The 13,154-nt window shown below is 42.5% G+C and overlaps 1 protein-coding gene across 4 annotated transcripts in view; it reads left to right on the forward strand.

Moving 5' to 3' along the window:
* The window catches only part of rngtt (RNA guanylyltransferase and 5'-phosphatase), a 428,584-nt gene that overhangs the window by 45,160 nt on the left and 370,270 nt on the right, over positions 1-13,154 (forward strand). For all 4 annotated transcript variants that reach the window (XM_078542420.1, XM_078542421.1, XM_078542423.1 and 1 more), the window contains exons 3-4: positions 2,323-2,426; positions 13,043-13,131. In XM_078542420.1, the coding sequence (XP_078398546.1) occupies positions 2,323-2,426; positions 13,043-13,131 (193 nt within the window). The remainder of the gene's footprint in view (positions 1-2,322; positions 2,427-13,042; positions 13,132-13,154) is intronic.

Raw genomic sequence — 13,154 nt, forward strand, 5'->3', positions numbered from 1 at the left:
CAGGTCATCGTCTCCTCATGGAAAAAATTAAGATGAAACAAACTGCCAAAAAAGAAAAAGATGTGCAACCATTTAGACTGTTACAAATGGAGTAAATGTGATGTGAGGAAAAACTTCTTCACCCAGAGAGTGGTTAGAGTCTGGAACAAGTTTCCTGAAAGGGTGGTGGGGGCGGGTTCGATGGAGGTATTCCAAAGGGAATTGGATTGCTACCTGAAAAGACAGAATGTGCAAGGTTACGGGGATAAGGCAAGGGAGTGGGACTAGGGTGGAATGCTCTTTCAGAGAGCCAGTGCAGACTCGATAGGCTGAATGGCCTCCTTCTGTACTGTAAAGATACTGTGATATACTTGACATGTTGAAGGAAGAGGAAATCAGAGAGGCATTTACTCTTATAAAGTAAAAAACGAATATAAATGTCTCAAGATTGAGGAGACAGAACAGAGGTCTCAGAATAAGAAATAGAAAGCAAATAGATAAGTGTGAAAGAGCGTATACAACATGCTGCAAAGGAAATAGTACCAAAATGGAAAAGAAAAAGAGACAAGAAGTGGACGACAGATAAAATACAAGCAATGATGATAGAAAATGGAAAGAAAAGAAACACACCTGAGTTATATGAGTTGTATATACACTGGCCAGAAATTTGAAAATAGGCTGTAAAACAAGTGTCAAATAGCTGATGCTCCAATATCATGGGGACCTGTATAACTATGGAAGATCATAGTACATTTGGCTTATCATCTCTATACCAGTTCTTTTCTGGAGCAATCCAAAACTAATTCTAGAGTATCCTGTTCTGTTCCTGCAAAGCCCTAAATCTTAATTACCTGGAAAAACTCAGCAGGTCTGGCAGCATCGGCGGAGAAGAAAAGAGTTGACGTTTCGAGTCCTCATGACCCTTCAGCAGAACTGAGTAAAGTTAGGAGATATAAGCTGGTTTAAGATTGGGGGAGGTGGGGGGAGAGAAGTTGGGGGGGTGGTTGTAGGGACAAGCAAGCAGTGATAGGAGCAGATAATCAAAAGACGTCACAGACAAAGGAACAAAGACGTGTAAAAGGTGGTGATATTATCTAAGAGAATGTGTTAATTAAGAATGGATAGCAGGACAGTCAAGGTACAGCTCTAGTGGGGGTGGGGTGGAAAGACTGACAGGGCATTACAGTTATAGATTTAAAAATAATGGAAATAGATGGTAAAAGAAAAATCTATATAAATTATTGGAAAAAACAAAAGGGAGGGGGAAGAAATGAAAAGGGGGTGGGAATGGGGGAGCGAGTTCAAGATCTAAAGTTGTTGAATTCAATATTCAGTCCGGAAGGCTGTAAAGTGCCTAGTCGGAAGATGAGGTGCTGTTCCTCCAGTTTGCGTTGGGCTTCACTGGAACAATGCAGCAAGCCAAGGACAGACATATGGGCAAGAGAGCAGGGTGGAGTGTTAAAATGGCAAGCGACAAGGAGGTTTGGGTCTTTCTTGCGGACAGACCACAGGTGTTCTGCAAAGCGGTCGCCCAGTTTACGTTTGGTCTCTCCAATGTAGAGGAGACTGCATTGGGAGCAACGAATGCAGTAGACTAAGTTAGGGGAAATGCAAGTGAAATGCTGCTTCACTTGAAAGTAGTGTTTGGGCCCTTGGACGGTGAGGAGAGAGGAAGTGAAGGGGCAGGTGTTGCATCTTCTGCGTGGGCATGGGGAGGTGCCATAGGTGGGGGTTGAGGAGTAGGGGGTGATGGAGGAGTGGACCAGGGTGTCCCGGAGGGAACGATCCCTACGGAATGCCGCCGGGGGGGTGGTGAAGGGAAGATGTGTTTGGTGGTGGCATCATGCTGGAGTTGGCGGAAATGGTGGAGGATGATCCTTTGAATGCAGAGGCTGGTGGGGTGATAAGTGAAGACAAGGGGGACCCTATCATGTTTCTGGGAGGGAGGAGAAGGCGTGAGGGCGGATGCGCGGGAGATGGGCCGGACACGGTTGAGGGACACGCCGATGCTGCCAGACCTGCTGAGTTTTTCCAGGTAATTCTGTTTTTGTTTTGGATTTCCAGCATCCGCAGTAGTTTTTGTTTTTAAGCCCTAAATCTTTCCTGCTTTTAAGTATTTTCTGCATCTGCTTAAGTATTTCAGCAATTTTCTCATAAGAAGATAGTGGTCTCCACTTCACTTCAATCAATTTTGTTTCAGAAATGTTTCATGATGCAGAAACAGTTTGACCGTGAGAAGGTGCAGATACTCTGCATTGAGTTAATGAAAAGCTTAACAAAGTTTATAATTAGTTGTGCATCATTTGCGTGAAACTTTTTTTTTACATTTTGTATTTCTTTCAGGTGAACATGGGACTCTTAGTTGATTTAACAAACACAAGCAGGTTTTATGACAGGGCTGAAATAGAGAAAGAAGGAATTAAGTATGTTAAACTACAGTGCAAAGGGTAAGTAGACTTTATCTGCTTTATTTTTATTGGAGAAGTAAAATCTTACGTTATCTGAATTATAATTTTTGTTGCATTTTTAGTCTTTGAAAGCAAGTGAGTTAGAAGATAAATGTGCCAAGCCTCTGGGTACTTAGCTAAATTTCTGATTGGAACAGCAGAATTTCAAATGGTTATTTAATTTGAAACATCATGCAAAAGATTAATGAATTAGCTACATTGTAAATTGAGCTTTTTATTTGATTTTTGGTATTTCTAGGGTGCCTTTTATTGTGATGTCTGTTTATTTCTGTTTTAATAAATTCTCAACTTTAAGAACTTAAAATATTTGTGTCAGACGAAGAGTAAGCTTCCACAGAAGCCATACGTAAACATGGGCATTGCATTTGTCTTTTCAGTTGCTTTTTTATTGTCACTGTAGCCTACTGCACCTGGAAGATAGGGCCATCTTAAAACAGCCAGTAGGAAGTGCATGATAGTCATTTGTTCTTTATCAATCCTCTCAGAGGAAGAACACCTGGCCTTCACTCTTTGCTTCTGTTAATTAGAATTATCTGCCATTTTTGTCCATCTTTAGTTTTTGCAAATAAATTAAGACAACTGCAAATGATTCACATGATAAATACACCAGGGGTTTGACTGCTTAACTAAGTTTCTCCAAGTAGTTGCCAATGGTTTAATTGACAGATCATTCCAAAAAGTTACAGGCTGAGGTAAAACCTCAGTGGTGCTGCAGTACTTACTCCTGTTGATGGGTGGTGCTGCAGGAATGTAGATACATAATCAGTATTGTCTGCAGTGTTGTTTTTTTTTCATTTCTGTTACATAGTCTCTGGAACCTGTACTAAATGTCAAAAGTTGAAATGCACCAATATGACATTTTGAGTAATAGAAAATGGGGAAATCAAGTCAAATAATTCGAAAGTAATCACATTTTTAATGAACCGAGAATAGAAGTGAATCTAAAGAAATCAATGAAAAGAAAATAGTTGACTAGTATCTGGACAGTTACAAGAAAATAACTATTTCTAATTTTCTGGCTTGGTGATTTAAAAGTCTACCACCAGTTGCTTATGCACAGTGGTCCTGCACCATTAGCCAAGAAGAATACTTTTGGTGCCTTAGGCCATATTTTCATAAGCTAAAAGTGGTTTTGCACTATATTGTATGCTATATGCTACTTGTATTTTTCTCACACTTTTTAACATGGAAAAATACCCATGGACTGAAGGTGGGGAGTGTTGGGACAAGTCATTGTAGCAGTTTTGGTCTCCATACCTAAGAAATGATATACTTGCCATAGGAGTGCAGTGAAGGTTCACTAGGCTGATACAGAGGATGGCAGGACTGTCGTATGAGGAGAGATTGGTTTGACTGGGCCTGTGTTCACTAGAGTTTAGAAGAATGAGAGGGAATCTGATTGAAATGTATAAAATTCTAACAGGGCTAGACAGACTGGATGCAGGGAGGATGTTTCCCCTGGTTGGGGAGTCTAGAACCAGTCTCAGGATACTGGGCAGGCCACTTAGGACTGAGATGAGGAAACATTTCTTCACTCAGAGGGTGGTCAACCTGTGGAATTCTCTACCACAGAAGGCTGTGGAGGCCGGGTCACTGAGTATATGTAAGAAAGAAATTGATAAATTTTTGGATATTAGGGGCATCAAAGGGTATGGAGAGAAAGCAGGAATATGGCATTGAATAGAGAATCAGCCATGATCATATTGAATGGCGGAGGCTCGAAGGGCTGTCTGGCCTACTCTTGCTCCTAGTTTCTATGTTTCTAGAATTGGGTGGGCTGGCTGAAAGCTTAGTTGAAAAGATAGGTATTAAGCACACCATTTCTGCAACTACTGATCTGCTCAGCCACATCCTCACCTCCACATTTGATGCCTTAGACACCATTAAAACAATTACTCTCTCTCACTTTGGTCGTTTCCCGGTACAGCTCCATTCTCCATGCCCCACAACTGGTTTATCTATACACCATATTAAGCAATTCACTATATAAAATATAAATGTTCTTGTCTGCCAAAACTGTTCAGTATCCTAGGATCATCCTGAAATACAAGGATAACTCCCATCGCCCCCAACAGCTTCTTTTCCTTACTACAAACCATCGTTCACCGTCATCACCTACAACAACAAGTGCGAGGACCTCATCGACGACTTTGCTGCTAAGATTGAGACCATCTAATCAGCTGCCTCTGTTGCTTGCTTGCTTCCTTCCCTTCCCCATCCCACTGGGCTAAACTTTCTCCAAGGCATTCCCCCCTGCCCTTGCCCTTAACTTGCATCTTTCTCTAATTTCTCTTGCATCTTTCTCTAGTTTCTCTATCTCCCTTCATGCCCTTTACAAGTTCACCTTGACCATGAGATCCACCTCTTGTGCCCTTGACCATATTCCCACTAAACTACTGCTCAGATGAACCCAAAAGAACGTGTGTCTTTCTGTTTTTTTTCCTGGTTCCCAGGCTTGCTTATATTCTTAACAGTTCTTTCCCCTGGTACCTGAGCTGCCTTCAAATATGCCATTATCATCCCTCTCCTCAAAGGAATGGGTCCATTTTAAAATTATCATCCTTTTATGTTCAAATCCTTCCATGGCCTCATCCTTACCCAACTTTGTAATCTCCTCCAGCCCACCACACTTCACAATATCTATTCTGCTCCAATTCTGGCCTCTAGAGCAACCCCGATTTTAATGGCTCCATCATAAGTGGCTGTCCTGCAGTGCCAAGACCTAAACCCAGGAATTCCCTCCCTTAACCTCTTCACCTCTCTGGTCGCCTATAAGATACTCCTTAAAATCTACCTTTTGAGCAAGCTTGGTCATCTGCCCTAATGGCTCCTTACATGGCTTGATGTCATATTTTGTTTGATAACGCCCTGTGAAACATCTTGGAATGTTTTACTATGTCAAAGTTGCCAAATAAATGTAAGTTGTGACTTTAGTAGGTTGCAACAAAGGTCATGCAGCTGAATGAACTTGTTGAAAAGTGGTCGAATGCAGAATTGCCAGGGGATTCAAGGATGTGGGTTCTAATGCAATGGGAGACAGAGCCACTGTAGGAGGATGTGCAGGACAGAATGCAGACAGCTGAAAAGTTCATGCCTGAGTTGAAGCTTACCTTTGGCTCAGACAAGATGGTGTGGTCATTCATGGTCTGATTCACCCTGACTTAAGTAGTAGGGAGAGGTGTGGAGTGATGGCAAAGAGAGAGAAAGCTGAAGAGGATGTCCTTTGTGATTTTGATTCAGGCAGTTTCTAGGTAGAATAGAAGGCAGACTGAGGATTTGAATGGGGATCTTTGGCAGCGATGTCAAATGTTTGGGAGCTGGCAGCCCATTTGAAGATTAGATGGTACTCATGCTGTTATGTTGAATTAGAATGTGCTTCAAATAGAAACATTTTCTATTGTTTCTGGTTGTGGGTGAGGTGATTAAATAAGAAGGACGGAACTGGAAATGAAATGAGGAGGGAAGTGGATAACAAGGGAGATTCGGGAACTGGATGGAGGAGGCTAGGCTATGAAGGTTTTACTCCAGTAGACTTTTCTTCTTATTGTGTCCACGGACAGTCTATACATGGCCCAGCCAGAACTGGACACATTTTTGCGCCTTGTTGTTGAATTCGGCAAGATCTGCAACAGTGCAGGGTTCCTCTAGCGATAGGCATTGCAGGAGATGTTGCATAGTCTGTGGCTCAGTTCCACATTCACAAGTTGTCGGGCTAGTTGTATATCCCCATTTGCCTAGTGGCACCTTTGAACGACCTACACCAGTCCTAAGTCTGTTAAGGCACTTCCAGGTTGCAATTAGCTCCTGGGGGAAGGCTTTCACCTGGTAGAATTTCCATTGCTGGGGGTTGTTCGAGACTGGCAAGCCGGTCTTTCCACAAGGTGATGGGGTTGATCGTAATGGAACAACACTGTTCATGAAGCTCTTCCTTGACTTTAGGCGGCTGGGTGTAGGTGTATGACCATGTAGAGGGTGCCTCTCATCTGATGTTTGATGGAGTCGCTCTTTCTTGCTGGCTACCGTTCTTCTTATATCAGGGGGAGCGATACCAGCCAGGATTTATAGGCTGTTGGTGTTTGTTTTTTCAATAATTGTGTTTCAACTAATTCTACCACCACCACGCACAGCAAGTGGTGTATACAACATATAGACTAAGATTATAATAGTGCAAAGGGCAGAGAGGGAGAAGAATTTCTGAAGTGAGTTCATGAACATTATATTGATTGATATGTTTCCGACCCAATGAGGAAATGGCATTACTGGATCTGGTTCTGAGGACAGAGGTATGTGTCTGTTGGGGAACTTTAGGGGATGGTGATCATAGCTATGAAAAAGAACAAGGAGCAATTCAGATTAAAAATAATTAATTTAGAGGACCAATTTCACTCACTCACTCTTTTTCCAGAACTGCTTCATCCAATTCAGGGTCGTGGGGGTCGGAGCCTATCCCGACAGGCAATGGGTGCTAGGAAGGGTACCCCCCAGGACAGGATGCCTATCACAGGACATGCATGCACACACACTGGGGGACAATTTATCATAGCCAATCCACCTAACTTACGTCTTTGGATGGTGGGAGGAAACTGGAGCACTCGGCAGAAACCCACGCAGACATTGGGGGAACGTACAAACTCCACAGATACCCGAGGTCAGGATCAAACCTGGGTCTCTGGAGCTGTGAGGCAGCAGCGCTAACCACTATGCTGCTGTGCTGCTCTGGACCAATTTCAATGGGGTGGAAATGGATCTGTCCCAGGTAAATTGGACTTAAAGATTGGCAGGCAAAACCAACAGAGCAGTGGATTGCCTTTAAAGAAGAGATGGTTTGTGTACGGTAAAGGTACGTTTCCCACCGGGGGAAAAGTAAGGCAGACAAAGACAGCGCTCAGTGGATGATAAGAAAGATAGAGGTAGATGAAGCAGAAAAAGGATGCCTTTAACCGATGTCAGGTAGATAATACAAGTGAGAACCAGACTGAGTACAAAGTTCAAGAGGAATGTAGAAAGGAAACAAGAGGCAAAGAGAAAGTATGAAGAGAGATTAAGAAGCTAGCATAAGGGAACCCAAAAGTCTTCTACAATGACAACTTATATAGTGCCTTTAGTATAATAAAATGTCTCAAGTCGCTTCACAAGAGCTTTATAAGACAAAGTATGACTTCGAGCCACCTAAGGTGAATTAGGTCAGCTGACTAAAAGCTTGGTCAAAAAGGTAGATTTTAAGCAGTGTCTTAAGGAGGAAAGTGAGGTAGAGAGGCGGAGATGTATGGAGGGTATTCCAGAGCTTAGGGCCCGGTCAACTGATGGCACGGTTACCAGTGATTGGACAATTAAAATCGGAGGAATCAGGGAACAGAATTGGAGGAGCGCAGATAACTTGGAGAATTATGGGGCTGGAGAAGATTAGAGATAGGGAGGGGCAATGGCATGGAGAAATTTGGATGATAATTTTAAAATCAAGATGGTGCTTTACCAGGAACCAATGTAGATCAATGAGCACAGGGGGAATGGAGCTTGCTGAGAGTTAAGACAGGGGTAGCAGAGTTTTTGATGACCTCAAGTACAGAAGGTAGAATGTGGGAGACCAGCCAGGAGTGCACTGGATTAGCCAAGTCTAGAGGTAACAAAGGCATGGAAGAGGATTTTGGCAGCGGATGAACTGAGACAGGTGAAGCTGAGTAATGTTATGGAAGTGGAAATAGGCGGTCTTAATGACACGAATGTGAGGTTAGAAGCTCAACTCAGAATCAAATATGACACCTAGGTTGTGAACAGGCTGGCTTAGTTACAGACTGTTGCCAGGGAGAAGGATTGAGTTGGTAGTTGGGGAACGGAGTTTGGAGCAGGGACCAAAAACAATAGCTTCAGTCTTCCCAATATTTAATTGGAGGAAATGTCTGCTTATCCTGCACTTGATGTTGGATAAGCAGTCTGGTAATTTAGCAATAGGGGAGGTGTTGATGAGGTTGAGCTGAGTGTCATCAGATTACGTGTGAAAACCAATGCTGTGTCTTCAGTCGATGTTGCTGAGGGGCAGCATGTAGATGAGAAATAGGAGGGGCCAAAGATTGATCAACAGGCATATAATTAATACAAGGGGAGCAAGAAGAGAGTGGGGGTGATTAGGGACCAAAAAGTGGATCTATGGTTAGAGACAGAGGGCATGACTGAGGTACTAAATAAGTACTACACATCAAGGACAAAGACATCCGTGGGTATGTATGCACAAATCATTGAAGGTGGCAGAGCAGTTTGAGAACGCAGTTAATAGAGCATACTGGATCTGGGGCTTTATGAATAGAGCACAAAAGCAAAGCATTTATGATAAACCTGTAAAACACACTGGTTTGGCCTCAATTGAAGCATTGTGTCCAGTTCTGAGCACCAGACTTGATTAGAAAGGGTGCAGGTGAGGTTCATGAGAATGGTTCCAGGGATGAGGAACTCCAGTTACATGGATAGAAGCTGGGGCTGTTCTCCTTGGAGAAGAGGACATTAAGAGGAGATTTGGTAGAGGTGTTCAAAATCATGTGTGGTCTGGACAGAGTAGAAATGGAGAAATTGATTCCATTGATGGAAGGATCAAAAACCAGAGGACACCAATTTAAGGTGATTGGTAAAATAAATAATGGCAACATGAGGAAAAATGTTAGGGAGTGGTTAGGTTTCGGAATGCACTGCCTGAGAGTGTGCTGGAAGCAGATTCGATCGTGCTGTCCAAAAGGAAACCTGAAGAGAAAAAAATGCAAGGCTGTGGGGACAGGGCAGGGGTTTGTGATTAGCTGAGTTGCTTTTGCAAAGACTGCTCTTGCCGGCTCATACAGGCCCAATGGCCTCCTGTGCTCTAACCATTCTATGATGAGTATTTAAACAAAACAACTATTTTTCTTGTACCTGGTATTTAAATTAGGGAGTGAAGCATTTATCTTAAGTGGCTGACCTCACAATTGCTGGCTGCTTCACATAATTTCTAATTACATTCGGTGGAATTGCTCAAAGTCTGTCACGTTTCAGCTGGTTTACTGAATGCTAAATTGATTTTGAGTACATCCCCAGAAACAATGAATTGGGGGTGGCTGTTAGACAGAGATGTCTGATTTCAGTGACAGGCCTCAAAAATGGCTCTAGTCTGAGGACCAGCTGTTACATTTGAAATATTTTTTTTGAAAGATTGGATGAAAACCTGAGTGAGGAGACTATCATTCCTATATTAGACTATTTGTTACCTTATTTCTATATTATTTTATGATTTAGCAGAACTTGCACTGAAAACCATTGAAGATTTTATCAAAGTGAGATTGTGTGGTCTTCAGCAAGTAAGGCAAAAGCAATTACAGTAGTTACCCTGATTTCAGTCTAGTCAGCTCATATTCCCCTTCTCTGCAAGAATGGGAGCTGTTAAGGGAGATAGTGACAGTTACCTATACCTTGAGGCCCACAAAGTTTTATCCCACCTAATGTTGCTATCTTTTTCAGCCCTATCTTTCAACCCTGGCTGAAGCAGAAATAGAATGGCGCAGCCTCTCCAGGGTTAAGTCCAGCGAGTGTAGGAGAGTCGGGGGAAGGAGAGGGAGAGGGCATGATCCCGGTTGATGACAGTTGTATGGGTTAGTGAATGGGTTGGTGAGTGAGGTGGGTTCAGTGGGTGAATAGGTAGTCTGGCCTCATTGCGGGGTGGGGGCGTGGTGGTGGGGGTTCTGGTCAGGAGGGGTAGTCGGGCCTGGCTGGAGGGGAGGGGGGGATGGTGGTGGTGCCTTTTTGTTGGGGGGGGTGGGGGGTTGTGGTGGTGCCTTGTTGGTTGCAGGGGAGCTAGTCTGGTCTGGTTGGGGGCAGTCATGTAGAGTCCCAGGCAACAGGGGATCAGCCCACTGAAAATTTAAACTTCCCGATGTTATGATATGGCAGGTGAGATGTGCCAGGCAGACCAAATCCATAAGAGAAACTTGGCCATGCTATCACAACAGGTTTGCAATTTGTATTTATTATGAGAAGGCTTATGTACAGAATTTAGAGATTTAAAAAATTAAATTAAAACATTTATTAACAAAAGAAAAGAATTCACACGCATGCAAGATTACAGTTACTTGATATTATTACAAATCCCAAAATTCCTAACTAACCTGACTCCCAATTACACACCCCCTTTAAGGCAACAGTCCAAAATAGACTTTAAATTTAAATAAGTAATCCAGTAAGGTTATCATAGCGCCCACTCGACAGTGGAATTCCAAAAGCTTAATAGAAACATAGAAAATAGGAGCGCGAGTTTGGCCCTTCGAGCCTGCTCTGCCATACATAATGATCATGGCTGATCATCCAACTCAATAGCCTGCTCCTGCTTTCTCCCCATATCCTTTGATCCCTTTTACCCCAAGAGCTATATCTAACTCCTACTTGAAAACATACAATGTTTTGGCCTCAACTACTTTCTGTGGTAACGAATTCCACAGGCTCAGCACTCTCTTGGTGAAGAAATTTCTCCTCATCTCAGCCCTAAATGGTCTACCCCGTATCCTCAGACTGTGACCCCTGGTTCTGGACTCCCCCACCATCGGGACATCCTTCCTGCATCTACCCTGTCTAGTCCTTTCAGAATTTTATAGGTTTCCATGAGATCCCCCCTCATTCTTCTGAACTCCAGTGAATATAATCCTAACCGACTCAATCTCTCCTCGTATGTCAGTCCTACCATCCCAGGAATCAGTCCGGTAAACCTTCGCCGCACCCCCTCCATAGCAAGAACATCCTGCCTCAGATAAGGAGACCAAAACTGCACACAACATTCCAGGTGTGGCCCCACCAAAGTAACTTTAATAACTTTTAACGTAACTTTAAGTACTGGATCAGCACTTCAAAAGTGGCAAGAGGCTTTTCCCCCAAGGCTGCTTTACATGGTGTACCTTTCAAGGTATTACATGACCACCTTCCATCCTTCCTTATGTATGTTTTCTCCCTCTTTAATGTGTAAATTCCCATTGTTCTATATGTCTTTGGAAATTTACTTATATAAAAATCTTTCATGTTGTCAATATGGTCTCTTTCCTTTTGGGAAAAATAAACATAGTAACCTTGCCCTATTTATCTTGTTAGTTGTAAACATCCTACCATCCCTTTGAAAAGACAACCACTTCACTAATCTAAAAATGCAAATTTCATTCGCACTTTATCTGTAGAACCCTCATCCTCGCGTGTCCATCTCCATTTCAAAAGTCTGCCTTACACTTAACTCTTTTGATAATTTCAACCTTGCAGTCTATCTGACTCTAATTCAATTAAATCAGTCACACAGACAGAACCATCCACACCCACCCATAAGCCTACAATAATATTATGAAAAATACACACCAATAAGGCTACAATAATATTATGAAATGTATTATAGTTTCGTGACACCGACCAATTTGCACACATGTCTGTGCATCAGGAATTCTGCGGGGTCTGAATGTTCAACTCCCAACATACATTTCGTCTCCAACGATCAGGGGACCAATGTTTCCTTATCAGCAGGGATTGGTCTGAGGTGACATGGATTTGATTCCTTGTGTTGTATTCCAAATGGATATTGGAGTGGGCAGAATTAGTTAATGAATCTGTTGGTCGCTATAGATTTTTGCTACCCATGTCCTAGCTTGCATCAAGTCTTATTCTCCTATCACCCCTGTGCTCGCTGATCTAGGTTGGGTCCCAGTTGAGCAAAGCCTTGATTTTAAAATACTCATCCTTGTTTTCAAATTCCTCCACGGCCTCGTCCTCGCCAGCTCTGTAACCTCCTGCAACCCTTGGAGATATCTGCGCTCCTCCAATTCTGTTCTCTTTCACATATTGTGATTTTAATTGTTTCGTCATTGGTGGTGGTGCCTTCAGCAGTCAAGGACTAAAGCTTTGGAATTCCATCCCCTCCCCCCACAAAAACATTCTCTCTCTCCTCTTAACAATAAGCTCCTCAATCCTTAAAGAAACTACCAATTTGAACAAGCTTTTGGCCATTTGCCCCAACATCTCCTGATGCAGCTGGGTGTCAAATTTTGTTCGATAACGCTCCTGTCACTTTTTACTACATTAAAGGTGTGATATAAATGCACGTTGTTAAAGTCATCAGCTGCTTGTTGTGAAAGTCATCAGCTGCTTATTGTGTAATGCATTCTGATTGTCACTAGATGTCAGACTTTCTCTGTTCCAGCACAAATGGTGTGGACCAAAACTACTGTACACAAAAAGCTTGTTTTTAGGGTTCATATGTATATGTACTTTCTAATCTTTCTTTGCCAATGCAGATTTTGTTTTTAATCTTGCCTCGTTTTGTCTTTAAATTTGCATTTTGGAAAGCATAAAAGTTTATTGTTCCAATGAAGTGCGAGCTAAATACCGAAGCACTGATAGATTGAGGAAGCATTTGAATGCATGTACAATGTTCCTTATTATAAATGTGTAACTGAGATCTGATCAGCTGAAACTTCTACTGATTCAGGAAACCCATGAATTTGGTTAGCATTTATCCTATTAAAACTAAAAGCTGTCTTGGGTTTGAGCAGTTGTCAATGTGACTAGTGCAGTATTATGTGTATGTGACTAGATTTTAATTTTGTTTTGTTTAGACATGCTGAGTGCCCCACTGAAGAAGTAACAAACATGTTCATTCGTTTGTGTGAGCATTTCATAATGCAGCACCCCATGGAATTAATAGGTATGTACTGAGTAAAGAAAGTC

The sequence above is a fragment of the Cetorhinus maximus genome, chromosome 5 (assembly GCF_964194155.1).
Source record: "Cetorhinus maximus chromosome 5, sCetMax3.hap1.1, whole genome shotgun sequence".
In the NCBI taxonomy this organism is placed as follows: Eukaryota; Metazoa; Chordata; class Chondrichthyes; order Lamniformes; family Cetorhinidae; genus Cetorhinus; species Cetorhinus maximus.